The sequence below is a fragment of the Myotis myotis genome, unplaced genomic scaffold (genome assembly GCF_014108235.1).
Source record: "Myotis myotis isolate mMyoMyo1 unplaced genomic scaffold, mMyoMyo1.p scaffold_m19_p_1, whole genome shotgun sequence".
Lineage (NCBI taxonomy): Eukaryota > Metazoa > Chordata > Mammalia > Chiroptera > Vespertilionidae > Myotis > Myotis myotis.
In genome coordinates this window covers 116,862,155-116,875,178 of record NW_023416313.1, presented here as the reverse complement: position 1 = coordinate 116,875,178, position 13,024 = coordinate 116,862,155, and the positions used below count along the sequence as shown (strand labels likewise).

The window sequence follows — 13,024 nt, the reverse complement described above, 5'->3', positions numbered from 1 at the left end:
CTTCACTTTCAGTCTTTGCGAGTCCCTTTTTCTGAGGTGGGTCTCTTGTAGACAGCATATATATGGGTCATGTCTTTTTATCCATTCGGCCACTCGATGTCTTTTGATTGGAGCGTTTAGTCTGTTTACATTTAAAGTTATTATTGAAAGGTACGTGCTTGGATTCATTTCTATTTTCGTGCCTGTGTTCTATCTTACCTTTATATTTCTTCTTTTTACAGCATTCCTTTTAGCATTTCTTGCATTGCTGGCTTGGTAGTGATGAACTCCCCTAGCCTTTTTTTGTCTGCAAAGCTCCTGATTTCCCCTTCAATTTTGATTGACAGTCTTGCTGGATATAGTATTCTTGGATTCAGTCCTTTGCTTTGCAACACTTTGTATACCTCCTTCTATTCCCTTCTAGCTTGATGTGTTTCTGTTGAGAAATCATTTGATAATCTGATGGGGGATCCTTTGTAGATAACTCTCTGTTTCTCTCTTGCAGCCTTTAAGATTCTCTCTTTGTCTTGTACATTTGCCATCGTTATTATGACTTTTCTTGTTGTGGGTCTTTTGGGGTTCATCTTGCTTGGGACTCTCTGTACATGTGTAACTTTTTTCTTCCCCATATCTGGGAAGTTTTCTGTCATTATTTCTTCAAATAGATGTTCTAATCCTTGCTGCTCTTCTTGTCCTTCTTGAAGTCCTATTATGCGTATGTTACTTTGTTTCATGTTGTCCCAAAGCTCCCTTTGACTGTCCTCCTGCTTTTTAATTTTTTTTCTCCAGTTGTTGTTCAGATTGAGCTTGTTTCTCTGCCTTTATCTTCTAACTCACTAATTCGGTCCTCTGTTTCTTCTAGTCTGCTGTTGAAACTTTCCATGGTGTTGTTGCTTGCAGCTATATCACTTTTCATTTCTTCCTGATTCTTGCATAGGTTGTTGATTTTCTCATCCATCCGGTGAATGAATTGTACAACCATTATTCTGAATTCTTTTTCTGTCATGTTGCATGCTTCAACTTCATTAAATTCCTTTCTTGGCGACTCCTCATTGTCTTTCCTCTGGGTGTTGTGTCTTTCTTGGCGACTCTCATTGTCTTTCCTCTGGGTGTTGTGTTGTCTCTTCATTCTGATTATCTCCCGATGGTTCAAACGTCGAGTTGTGTGGGCCTGGGCCATGTGCAGTGGGAGCCTCACACCACCCTAGTGTCACTGAAGAGCTCTGACACTAAGATGTGTTGTTGTTGTGGGTTGGTGGGAACCAGGCTCGCTCAGAGACAGTGTTGCCAGCGCTCAATGTGGCCTCGTGCGCGCCCTTAGAATCAGGGACCCTGCCTGCATCGTGCTGAAACAGAGACCCCCCCGGAGCGTGTTGAAAATCAGCGCCCCCTAGCGTGCGCCAGGAGTCAGAGTTCCCCAAGAATCCAGTATCAGAGTCTCTGTTGCTTCACGCGACCTCACATTGAGAATCAGGGTCCCTGTGTGCCCTTGCACCAAGAATTGGAGTCACTGGCTCTTAGTATGAATGCACAGGGAATCAGGGATCTCAGGCGCAGGTGATAAGAAACACAGTCAAGTCACTGGTGCTTGGTGCTGCCTCCTGCCCAGAGAATCGGGGTCCCTGGTCCCGGGCTACGCGAGACAAATTCCCGGTGTTCGCGCAGTTGCTCCCAGCCCAGGGCTCCGAAGGCAGCAGTGCGCGCAGGATCAGTTCCCAGTGTTTGCTCCCAGCCCAGGACTCCTGAAACTGGCACTACATGGGACCAGTTCCAAGGTGCTCGTGCACTTCCAGGCTTAAGTTTCTGTGGCAGCACTCAGGCCCGGGCAAGGGGTGGGTCTATCAGTTACTATGGCGCTGCTCGCGAGCCTGCGGGGAGTGGGGATGGGCTCTGTTACTCACGGATCTGCCGCGGGGATTTCTGAACTTTTGGTGTCCGCAGGTCTGTAGCTGTGGTCACAGGTCTCTGTCCCCAGTGGCTGCAGGGTCCTGGTATGGGTCTGAGATCAGACTGGGTGGTGCTGAGGCCAGGATTCTAGTCTCAAGCAGCTCTGTTTCTCCAGATGGCGTGGTCGTTGTGCCCGTGCTGGCCGCCCACGAGTGTCCGTGCAGGGAGCGGGGCTCCGTCGTCTAAGACTGCCCAGTTTATCAGCCCCTTAGAAGACCTGCAGAATCTAACTGTCCCTAGCTCATACACACACACACACCACACACACCACACACATCCACACACTCCTCTATCACTTCCTTGCGCTCTCACACTCTCTCCTTCCCTACCTCTAAAATGGTAAGTTTAATCAGGTTGTTTTAAAGACAAACTGAGATAATGTGTATATCAAAGCCTAAGATGGTGCCAGTTACACAGGCTCTGCAAGATAACAAGGGGACCCTGGCCCTGGCCTGGTTTCTCAGTTGGTAGGAGCATTGTCCTGTAAACCAAAAGGTTTTGGTTTTGATACCTGGTCGGGTGTGTATGGGGGAGACAACTGATGGATGTTTCTCTCACATTGATGGGGTCTTTCTCTCTCTCTCCCTCCTCCCCTCCCTCTCTCCTTCTCCCTCTCTTCCCCTTCTTCTTTCTGTAAAAATCAATAGAAACATATCCTCAGGTGAAAATTTTTAAAAAAGATAACAAGCGGGGAGTCCTTAGTGTCTTTCTTCCTTTACTCTCAGCTAGTAAATGACTGTAGAAAATAACCATCTTAAAGTATTTCCATGTTTTTTAGAGTATTATAAGAATTAATAAAGTAATCTTTGTGAAAAAGTTCACGATAAACATTCAGGTACTAGACAGATGTCAGTTAGGATGCTCTAGATCAGTGGTTCTCAACTTTCCAATTGCCGCGACCCTTTAATACAGTTCCTCATGTTGTGGTGACCCCCAACCATAAAATTATTTTCATTGCTACCTCATAACTGTAATTTTCCTACTGTTATGAATCGTAATGTAAATATCTGATATGCAGGATGTATTTTCATTGTTTCAAATTGAACATAACTAAAGCATAGTGATTAATCACAAAAACAATATGTAATTATATATGGTTTCGATACCTGGTCGGGGTGTGTATGGGGGAGACAACTAATGGATGGTCTTAGGCAACCCCTGTGAAAGGGTCATTTGACCCCCAAAGGGGTCGCGACCCACAGGTTGAGAACCACTGCTCTAGATGTAATAGGAAACCCTACTCAGTGGCTCAAATAGTAAAGAAATGTCACAGTAGAGGTTTGACATTTTCTGGTATACTATATAATAAAAGCCTAATATGCTAAGTGTCCGGTCGTCCATTCAACCAAAGCATAATATGTTAATGATATGCTAAGGCCGCTCAACCACTAGCTATGACATGCACTGACCACCAGGGGGCAGACAGTTGACCAGTTGCTATGACGTGCACTGACCACCAGGGGGCAGACGCTCTGACTGGTAGGTTAGCTTGCTGCTGGGGTCCGGCCAATCAGTTCCTCCCAGACTGGACAACCTCCCACATCCCTCTCTGGCCCCGATCGTGCACCGGTGGGGTCCCTTGGCCTGGCCTGCGCTCTCTCTCAATCCAGGACCCCTCAGGGGATGTCAGAGAGCTGGTTTCAGCCTAATCCAGCAGACCAGGCTGAGGGACCCCCCACTGGTGCAGAATTTGTGCACTGGGCCTCTAGTAGTACAATAAGGGCTTCAGCCTTGTTTCTCTGAAGCTCTTCTTTGTGTGTTAGCTTTGTCCTCGAATTGATACTGGCTGGCTTCAGTAGTTCCATGTGTCTCATCCAGATTTAACATTCTTCAAAAGAGGAAAAGACACCATCTCTTCCAGTTTATCATCTTTAGCATCATTTCTCAACCTCAATACTCTTGGTATTTTGGGCCAGATCATTTTTTAAAATATATTTTTATTTATTTCAGAGAGGAAGGGAGAGGGAAAGAGAGATAGAAACATTAATGATGAGAATCACCAATCGACTGCATCCTGCATGCCCCCTACTGGGGATTGAGCCCACAACCCGGGCATGTGCCCTTAGCTGGAATCAAACCCAGGACCCTTCTATCCACTGAGCCAAACCAGCCACGTCCCAGATAATTTTTTTTTTGAGTGGGATACTGTCCTGTGCATTGTAAGATGTTTAGCAGCATTGTCTTGACTCTACCTACATGCCAATAGTACACCCAAACAATACCAGTTGAAAACAAAAATGTTTTCAGACATTATCAAATGTCCCTTGGGAGGCAAAATTGCCCCATTGAGAACTAGGAGTTCCTCAGAAGTGAGGAAACCTTTATTAGAAACTGCTGCAGTATCTTTTTCCTGTTAGCCCCTGCCCTATCATGTCTGCTTAGCCATACCCATATTGCTTTGCATACCCATGCTTAAATCAGTTATTGACCACCACCATGATTGATTTAGGAATTAGTCAGCTTTCTATCCTGAGAGGAGGTTATCTAAACAAAAATGGGTTTTGTTGTGAGGGTAGAGGGGTCTGAATGTTGGGTAGGTAACAACAGTCTACTAAGAGGGGGGAAAAACTATTTACTCTAAAAATTGCTTACCCATGGCAAGGGCCTATTGAAGGTGCTACGTTGGAAAATGCAGGCAATTTAACTATTGGGTCTGCTGGAGTGATTTGGAATGATAGTATAACATTAGTTTAAGACTGGGGTTAAGTTAATATTGTTCAACATTATCCTCTAATACCAAGCACAGATCCCAGTAGATAGCTGTAGATGCTTAATGAAAAGTTTTTGAGTGATTACCCATAGGAAAAGGCCAATCAGAATGCTCCCATGTGTAAAATGGTGTTTTGGATTCATTGAGCAGGCAGTGTGATTATAAATGCAGTTGGCTGAGCCCTGGCTGGTTTGGCTCAGTGGATAGGCTTGCGAACTGAAGGGTCCCAGGTTTGATTCCTATCAGTGGAAAATGCCTGGGTTTCGGGCTCAATCCCCAGTAGGGGGTGTGCAAGAGGCAGCTGATTAATGATTCTCTCTCATCATTGATGTTTTTATCTTTCCCTCTCCTCTCATCTCTGAAATCAATAAAAATATAAGTGAATGAATGAATGAATGAATGAATGAATAAATAAATAAATAAATAAATGCAGTTGGCTGGAAATCAGAGACTTGAATAGACCACCCCCATTCCTTTCTTCAAAATAAACTATATTTAGCTTTAGAGCAGCGGTTCTCAACCTGCAGGTCACGACCTCTTTGGGGGTTGAACGACCCTTTCACAGGGGTCGCCTAAGATCATCGGAAAACACATATATAATTACATATTGTTTTTGTGATTAATCACTATGCTTTAATTATGTTCAGTTTGTAACAATGAAAATACATTTTGCATATCAGATATTTACATTACGATTCATAACAGTAGCAAAATTACAGTTATGAAGTAGCAATGAAAATAATTTTATGGTTGGTGGTCACCACAACATGAGGAATTTTATTAAAGGGTCGTAGCATTAGGAAGGTTGAGAACCACTGCTTTAGAGGAAACTATGATTTGACCTAAATAGTGCCTTAAAATAAGCATGAAGTATTTGACTCATAATATTGATATTATTTCATTTGGTTTCTTGTATTTCCTCCTTTAGAACTAACCATTTCACCCTGGCTGGTGTCGCTCAGTGGTTAGAGTGTTGGCCTGTGCACTGAAGGTCCTGGGTTTGATTCCTGGTCAAGGGCACGTATCTCGGTTACAGGTTTGATAGGTCAGGGCATGTGCAGGAGCCAATCGATCTCTCTCTCTCTCCCTCTCTGTCATTTGCCCCCTCCCTTCCACTAAAAAGCAGTGGAAAAAATATCCTAGGTGAGGATTAACAGCCACAACAAAATAGAATTAACAGTTTCTATGACATTGATAATAACTCTTGATTGGATCATCAGTTTATTTACTTAATATACCTGCATATTATATACATTAGATATGAGACAAAAGTACAAATTTAAAAGGATTAGATAAACATGAAGTGAACTATATTAAAGTAATATTTTACAAGTTCAAATATGGTTTAATGGTTCAGAATATTTTTTGCTTTATAAAAAACTAACATTTGTCATAAAAACTAAAAATGGAACTTCCATTTGACCCAGTGATCCCACTTCTAGGAATATATCCCAAGAAACTAGAAACACCAGTCAGAAAGGATATATACACCCCTATGTTCATAGCTGCACAATTTACAATAGCTAAGATCGGGAAACAGCCTTAGTGCACATCAGCAGATGAGTGGATTAAAAAACGTTGGGACATCTACACAATGGAATACTACGCTGCTGTATAAAGGAAGAAGCTCCTACCATTTGCAACAGCATGGATGGAGCTGGAGAGCATTATGCTAAGTGAAATAAGTCAGTCAGAGAAAGATAAATATCACATGATCTCACTCATTTGTGGATTATAACGAACATAAATCGATGAACAAAACAGATCTGGAGACAGAAGCATCGATCAGATGCTCAAACCTCAGAGGGAAGGTAGGGGAGGGTGGGGTAAGGAGGAGAGATCAACCAAAGGACTTGTATGCATGCATATAAGCATAAGCGATGGACGCAGACAACAGAGGGCAGGACTGGGGGGATGGGAGGGACAATGGGAGGATAAGGACACATTTGTAATACCTTAATCAATAAAGAAAAAAAAGATGCCATTGACGCTTAAAATCCTGAAAAACAAAAACAAAACCTAACATTTGATTAGAACAGAGTGAATGACTCTGAGTCATTGACTTTTGCAGGGTGGAGGGGAATGATGGACCTGTTCATTATCTTGATTGTGATGATGGTATCACAGTGTATACATATGTTCAAATTAATCAAATTGAATACATTAAGTATGGCAGGTTTTTATATACAAGTTATACCTCAGTAAATCTGCTTAAAAAAAATTACCAGTAATGCAACTCATGAGCAGGTGGACCACAGGTGCATCTTTTCTGAGCTCCTAGGTGTGAGTCCAAAGCAGCAATAGAACTTGGCTGACCTTCTGTTTCTTTAGTATTTTCCCTTTCTATTAATATTGTGTTTTTCCGTTGATTTTTAGAGAGAGGAAGTGGGGGGGAGACAGAGAGAGAGAAACATTGATGTGAAAGAGACACATTGATTTGTTGTCTTCTGTGCACGCCCTGACCAGGGCCAGGGATCAAGCCTGCAACCGAGGTACATGCCCTTGACCAGAATCAAACCCGGGACCCTTCAATCCAAGGACTGATGTTCTATCCATTGAGCCAAATCAGCTAGGGCTTCTGTCTGAGATTTTAGAATTGAAAATATATGCTCTATTTCTCTGTATGTGTAGGTATCTGTAAATCAGAAATGTCTTTACTTGTACAAATTAAAAAGGATTAGATAAACATGAACTATTTTTACAGTAATATTCAAATATTTCAAAATAATTTTTCTATTTAGCATTATTTGGTTAGAACAGACTGATTCTCTGTGAGTCATTTTTAAAATTTTGGTATAACCCTAAGGAAAATAGTAACTGCTGGTTCTTAGAGAAAAAATTTAATGTAAGGAAATGGTTGAGTAAGTGTTAGAATATTTAAAAAAAGCAAAAAGGGAAGAGGTTGGAGTTATCAGAACCTCAAATTTCAGAGAAGGGGCTTCAGAGAGCTGATGCCAGTACTTCTGAGGGGAGCAATGAAGCTGGTTGTGTCTATAGATGTCAGAAAGTAATGCTGGAGACTAGAACCAACTGCTAGGGCAGTGATGGTGCAAATAGCAAGCAAAGGAAGAAATAGTCCCTTCCAGCCTCTTCAGGTACCTACTGCTGGTGGTGGAACCTGACAGGAAGCCAACTAAGGAAAGAAAAATGTAGTTTGCAGAGTTCCAGTCCCGATTCACAAAGGGAATCGGGACTGGAGTTCAAAGAGATAGTTTAAAAAGTGACACATTTAACACTTCGAATGAAACAGATATTCAAAGAACTGGTCCCAGGTTCCGTTAATTAAATTTTTATTTTATTTTCATGGCAATCATAGCAAGAAAGAATACCTGAGAGGCATGATGTAGAGCAGGGTGAGCAAATTTCCTATAAGGATCAGATTTTAAATATTTGAGGCTTGCAGGCCATAAGATCTGTCTCTAATACTTGGCTTTGCCTTTGTAGCACAAAAGCAACCTTAGACAATATGTAACAAATCCTATATAATAAAAGCCTAATATGCTAAGTGTCCGGTCATCCAGTTGTCCATTCAACCAATTAAAGTGTAATATGCTAAGGATATGCTAAGGCTGCTCAACTGCTCACTATGATATGCAGTGACCACCAGGGGGTAGACGCTCAATGCAGGAGCTGCCCCCTGGTGGTCAGTGCACTCCCACAGGGGGAGCGCTGCTCAGCCAGAAGCCAGGCTCACAGCTGTCGAGCGCAGCAGCGGTGGCGGGAGCCTCTCCCGCCTCCACTGCAGTGCTAAAGATGTCCGACTGACGGCTTAGGCCCGCTCCCCGCGGGGTTTAGGCCCAGCAGTTGGACATCCCTCTCACAATCCGGGACTGCTGGCTTCTAACTGCTCACCTGCCTGCCTTCCTGATTGCCCCCAACCACTTCTGCCTGCCAGCCTAACCCCTAACCGCTTCTCTGCTGGCCTGATTGATGCCTTACTGTTTCCCTGCCGGCCCGATCACCCCCAACTTCCCTCCCCTCCCAGCCTGGTCGCCCCCAACTGCCCTCCCCTGTTGGCCCAATCGCCCCCAACTGCCCTCCCCTGTAGGCCTGCTCGCCCACAACTGCCCTCCCCTGCTAGCCTGATCGCCCACAACTGCTGTCCCCTGCCGGCCATCTTGTAGCAGCATCTTGTGATGACGTGTGGGCGGCCATCTTGTGGTGACGTCGCGCCAGGGCATGACACCACCTAGGCTTTTATTATATAGGATATTTTACCACACACAAAAAAATGATGTAACTTTACTTGCATCTATAACTTCTTGTTATAGAGCATCACTCTTTGCTCAGATATCTCAAATACTGGCATGAAACCTCATAAGGTGTCAGTTAACCATCCATACATTAAATTCATAAAGATTGATTTCTTGTTGGTTTTAGTAAAAAGAATGTAAATAGAATATTTAGTACAGTCTCTCTACTCCCAGTAGACCATCCTGTGCACACCTGGGTATGCACACACCCACTGTATTAGAGACCTGTTTCCTAATAGAATGGTTTTACTTAATATTGAGGCAGTACATTAATAATTTTGCAAACCGGACTTTTTCTCTAGTTCTTTCCTTGCCAACATACATTGCTGATGGAGTTATCCTGACTTTGTGTTTTCATGCCTACTCTCCCGTTCCTAATCCAGCTCTGCTTTTCATCCATATTTCTTGAACACTTTATATAAGCTTCTATTATAACACTCATCACATCATATTTTATTTATTTGCTTATATATCTCTCCTCCTCCCTTTTTGAGTAGCATGTCTTGGTTATATACTATATTCCCAGCACCTAGCTGTGGCACACAACATGCTCTGACTAAATTATTGGAATCAGAACTTACCCAGCCATTGACAACCTTCTTAGTAGTTCATAATTAATCTGAGCTATTTTTGGTGGTTCAGCCAGCTCTTCCTTCCAAGTGTAATTTTGGTCAGCTTTAGTTTTTTTCCAGAGGTCTAAATCTCATTTTTACTGCCAGCCACAGCCCTTTTTCATACCAGTATTTGGCAGTTAGGAAGATTAGAACACCAGTTACATTTGCATAGTCGATAGCTTTCAGAATAATTATTGTAAGTAATCTTGCTGGTGCTGGTTAATTCATTAAATACCCACTGACTCTGTGCTATGTGCTAGAAATCCTGCTGGGGATACAGAGTGAGCATTTTACATACAAGGGAACTGAGAAGTTGGATGACAGGTATAAGATTCTATATCGAGTGAACTGACAGAACTGTGACTAGATCCTAGGTCTCCTGACTCATGGCCCATTGGGTGGAAGGGAGTTGCTCTGAGAAGAGTTAGAGCAGATAGTTGGGATGGTACTTGTAAGAGGGTTTGTTTATGATCATCCTAACCTCTACTTGTGTATTTTCAGTAATTGAGGAGCCTAGTGTCTTCAAGGAAGTACCTTACATTTATTTAGACCATGTTGGAGGTTCAGTTTGGCATACCGGGCACCTGGTCCAACCTTTCAGGTAGTCAGATGAGGATCAGAGTACAAACTCAATTCAGGATTCTCTTGGAATGAATGGTTTGGAGAATTCTGTGGGGTCTTATGCCTTTGCTGCCAGGAGAGTAATTGACTGATGTGTGTCAGCCAAATGGAGTCTTAGAGACAAAGGGTGCCTGGCTGCCCTGTTGCTGATGTGTATCTTGGTGTGGCCTCTGCAGGATCAGGTCGATATGGTCCTTGTCATTATTTGATGTTTCAGAAATTGTTTACTCAGAAGTGATAATTTTTGAGAAAAGAGATCACATCAATCCAAAGATCTAAGGACAGGTTTATAAGTCAAAATACCGACTTAGCCCGGCCAGTGTGGCTCATTGGTTGAGAATTAACCTATGAACCAGGAGGTCACAGGTTCGATTCCCCGTCAGAGTACGTGCCCGGGTTGCAGGCCCGATCCCCAGGGAGAGGCATGCAGGAAGTAGCTGATTGATGATTCTCTCTTATCGTTGATGTTTCTATCTCTCCCTCTCCCTTCCTCTTTGAAATCAATAAAAATATATTTTAAAATAATGATGTATAGTGGGAGATGTATATCTGGCTCAGAATCTGGAATTTGTCTAACCCAGGGATTCTAACCCACTGGGCTCTAGCCTGGTGCCAAATTAAAAATCAGAAGGTTGCTTGCTTGCTAAGAAAGAATTAAGAGCTGGTTGAATAGTATCTTCCTATGAGTGTCTGTCACATTGAAGTATTCTTTCTTAATTGCTTAACATTCAGAATCAAACCACCCAGACTTGTAGGAGGAGACTACTGTATTTTTGCCCTTTCACTTTTTGATATTCAGTCATCAAAAAAGCCTCTCTTAGCCCCGGCCTGTGTGGTTCAGTTGGTTGGAGCATTGTCCCATACACGGAAAGGTGGCAGTTTTGATTTCTGATCAGGGCACATACCTATGTTTTGGGTTTAATCCCTAGTCAGGGTACAGGATATGTTAAGGAGGCAACTGACCAAGTTTCTCTCACATCGATGTTTTTTACTCTCTCTCTCAAATGAATTTTTAAAAAATTAAGCCCTGGCCATTGTTGCTCAGTAGTTGGAGTGTCATCCTGCGTATTGAAGGGTGGTGGGTTTGATTCCCTGTCAAGGGCACATACCTGGATTGCAAGTTCAATCCCCTGCCTGGTTGGGGCGCCTGCAGAAGGCAACCAATCAGTGTGTCTTTCTCACATCAATGTTTGTGTGTGTGTGTGTGTGTGTGTGTGTGTGTGTGTGTGTGTGTGTGTCTCCCCTCCCCCGCCCCCCCTCCGCCACCATCCCTCCCTCCATTCCACTCGCTAAAAATCAATGGGGCGGGGGAATATCCTCAGGTAAGGATTGCAACAGCAACACAATTTTTTTTAAAAGCCTGTCATTACCAGTTTCCTTCGGGAGAGAGAACTGGTTTAAACTTCCAGGAGTACCACTTATTTTCTTGTTATTATTATTATTTAATCCTCTCCCAAAGATACGTTTTTCATTGATTCTAGAAGGAGGGAGGGAGGGGGGGAGGGAGGGAGGGAGGGAGAGAGAGAGAGAGAGAGAGAGAGAGAGAGAGAGAGAGAGAGAGAAACATTGATTGGCGGCTGCCTTTCGTTCACACCCCGACCAGGGATTGAACCCGTAACCTGGGCATGTGTCCTGACCAGGAATTTGGTATTATGCTGTAGTCAACTGAGCCACACCAGCCAGGGCAGTACTGCTTATTTTATATTCACTATTACTTGGGTAATATATAAAATCTATTATTTCATGAAATTTGTGGTAGTTTGTGCTACTTAATATGATTGAAGAATAGCTTACCATCTTCACTTTGATTCCTGTAACGCTCTCCACAAAGGACTGATGCATTTTCTACTTCCACTGAGCACTTTTCTGTGGGCACACTGAATTTAGTTCCTATTTTTTTCTCCAGGGTCATCTAGTAGCAGGCACCCAAATCAGGCAACTCCAAAGAAAAGTGGTTTAAAGAATGGCCAAATGAAGAATAAAGATGACGAGTGCTTTGGGGATGATATTGAAGAGATCCCAGACACAGATTTTGATTTTGAAGGGAACCTAGCCCTATTTGACAAGGCAGCTGTGTTTGAGGAGATTGATACATATGAGAGGAGAAGTGGTACCCGTTCCAGGGGTATCCCAAATGAAAGGCCTACTCGGTACCGCCATGATGAGAACATCCTGGAGTCAGAGCCCATAGTCTACCGACGGATCACAGTGCCCCACAATGTGAGCAAGGAGTTCTGCACAGGTGAGTTTTGCACGAGATCCCACATCCTCCTGGCTGCTCTCCCCTTCCTGTTATGCTTGGAACAGAATGACCCAGATTCTGACTTAGAGTCTTATAGTAGGAATTAATTAAAGTGGCTTGGTGGTTGGCGATTATTATTGTCTCTTGGGGGTTATGGCCAATACAACATAATTACCTATCATTGTGAGGGAGTTGATTTCTCTACATGTCCATTTATATCCTGCATCTGGCAGAATCTGTTCTGCAGTTTATTTAGTACTAAAGGCTGGTGCACGAAATTCATGCATGGGTAGGGTCCCTAGGCCTGGCTGGCAATCAGGGCTGATCTGTGGGGTGACTGGTGGGGCGATTGGGGCCCCCTTGCACCCACCTGGGCTGGCCTAGTGCCGCTGGTCTCCTCCCTCTGCAGAGTGACGGGTGGGGTGATGGGGGGGGGGGGGGAAGGCACTGGCACCTGCCTTGGCTGGTGGCCTGATGCCGCCTGCTCACTGGCCCCACCCCCCACTGCCACTGCTGGTCAGAGCCTGCGGGCTGGGGGCAGCTCCTGTGTTGAGCATCTGCCCCCTGTTGGTCAGTGCACATCATAGCGACTGGTCGTTCCACCATTCAGTTGATTTGCATATTAGGGTTTTATTATATACGACTAGAGGCCCAGTGC

General features: G+C 43.8%; 1 protein-coding gene across 3 annotated transcripts in view; it reads left to right on the top strand.

The window, feature by feature from the left end:
* Positions 1–13,024, top strand: part of EDC3 (enhancer of mRNA decapping 3) — a 121,466-nt gene that overhangs the window by 62,564 nt on the left and 45,878 nt on the right. For all 3 annotated transcript variants that reach the window (XM_036348821.1, XM_036348806.1, XM_036348814.1), the window contains one exon: positions 12,031–12,366. In XM_036348821.1, coding sequence (XP_036204714.1) covers positions 12,031–12,366 — 336 coding nt within the window. The remainder of the gene's footprint in view (positions 1–12,030; positions 12,367–13,024) is intronic.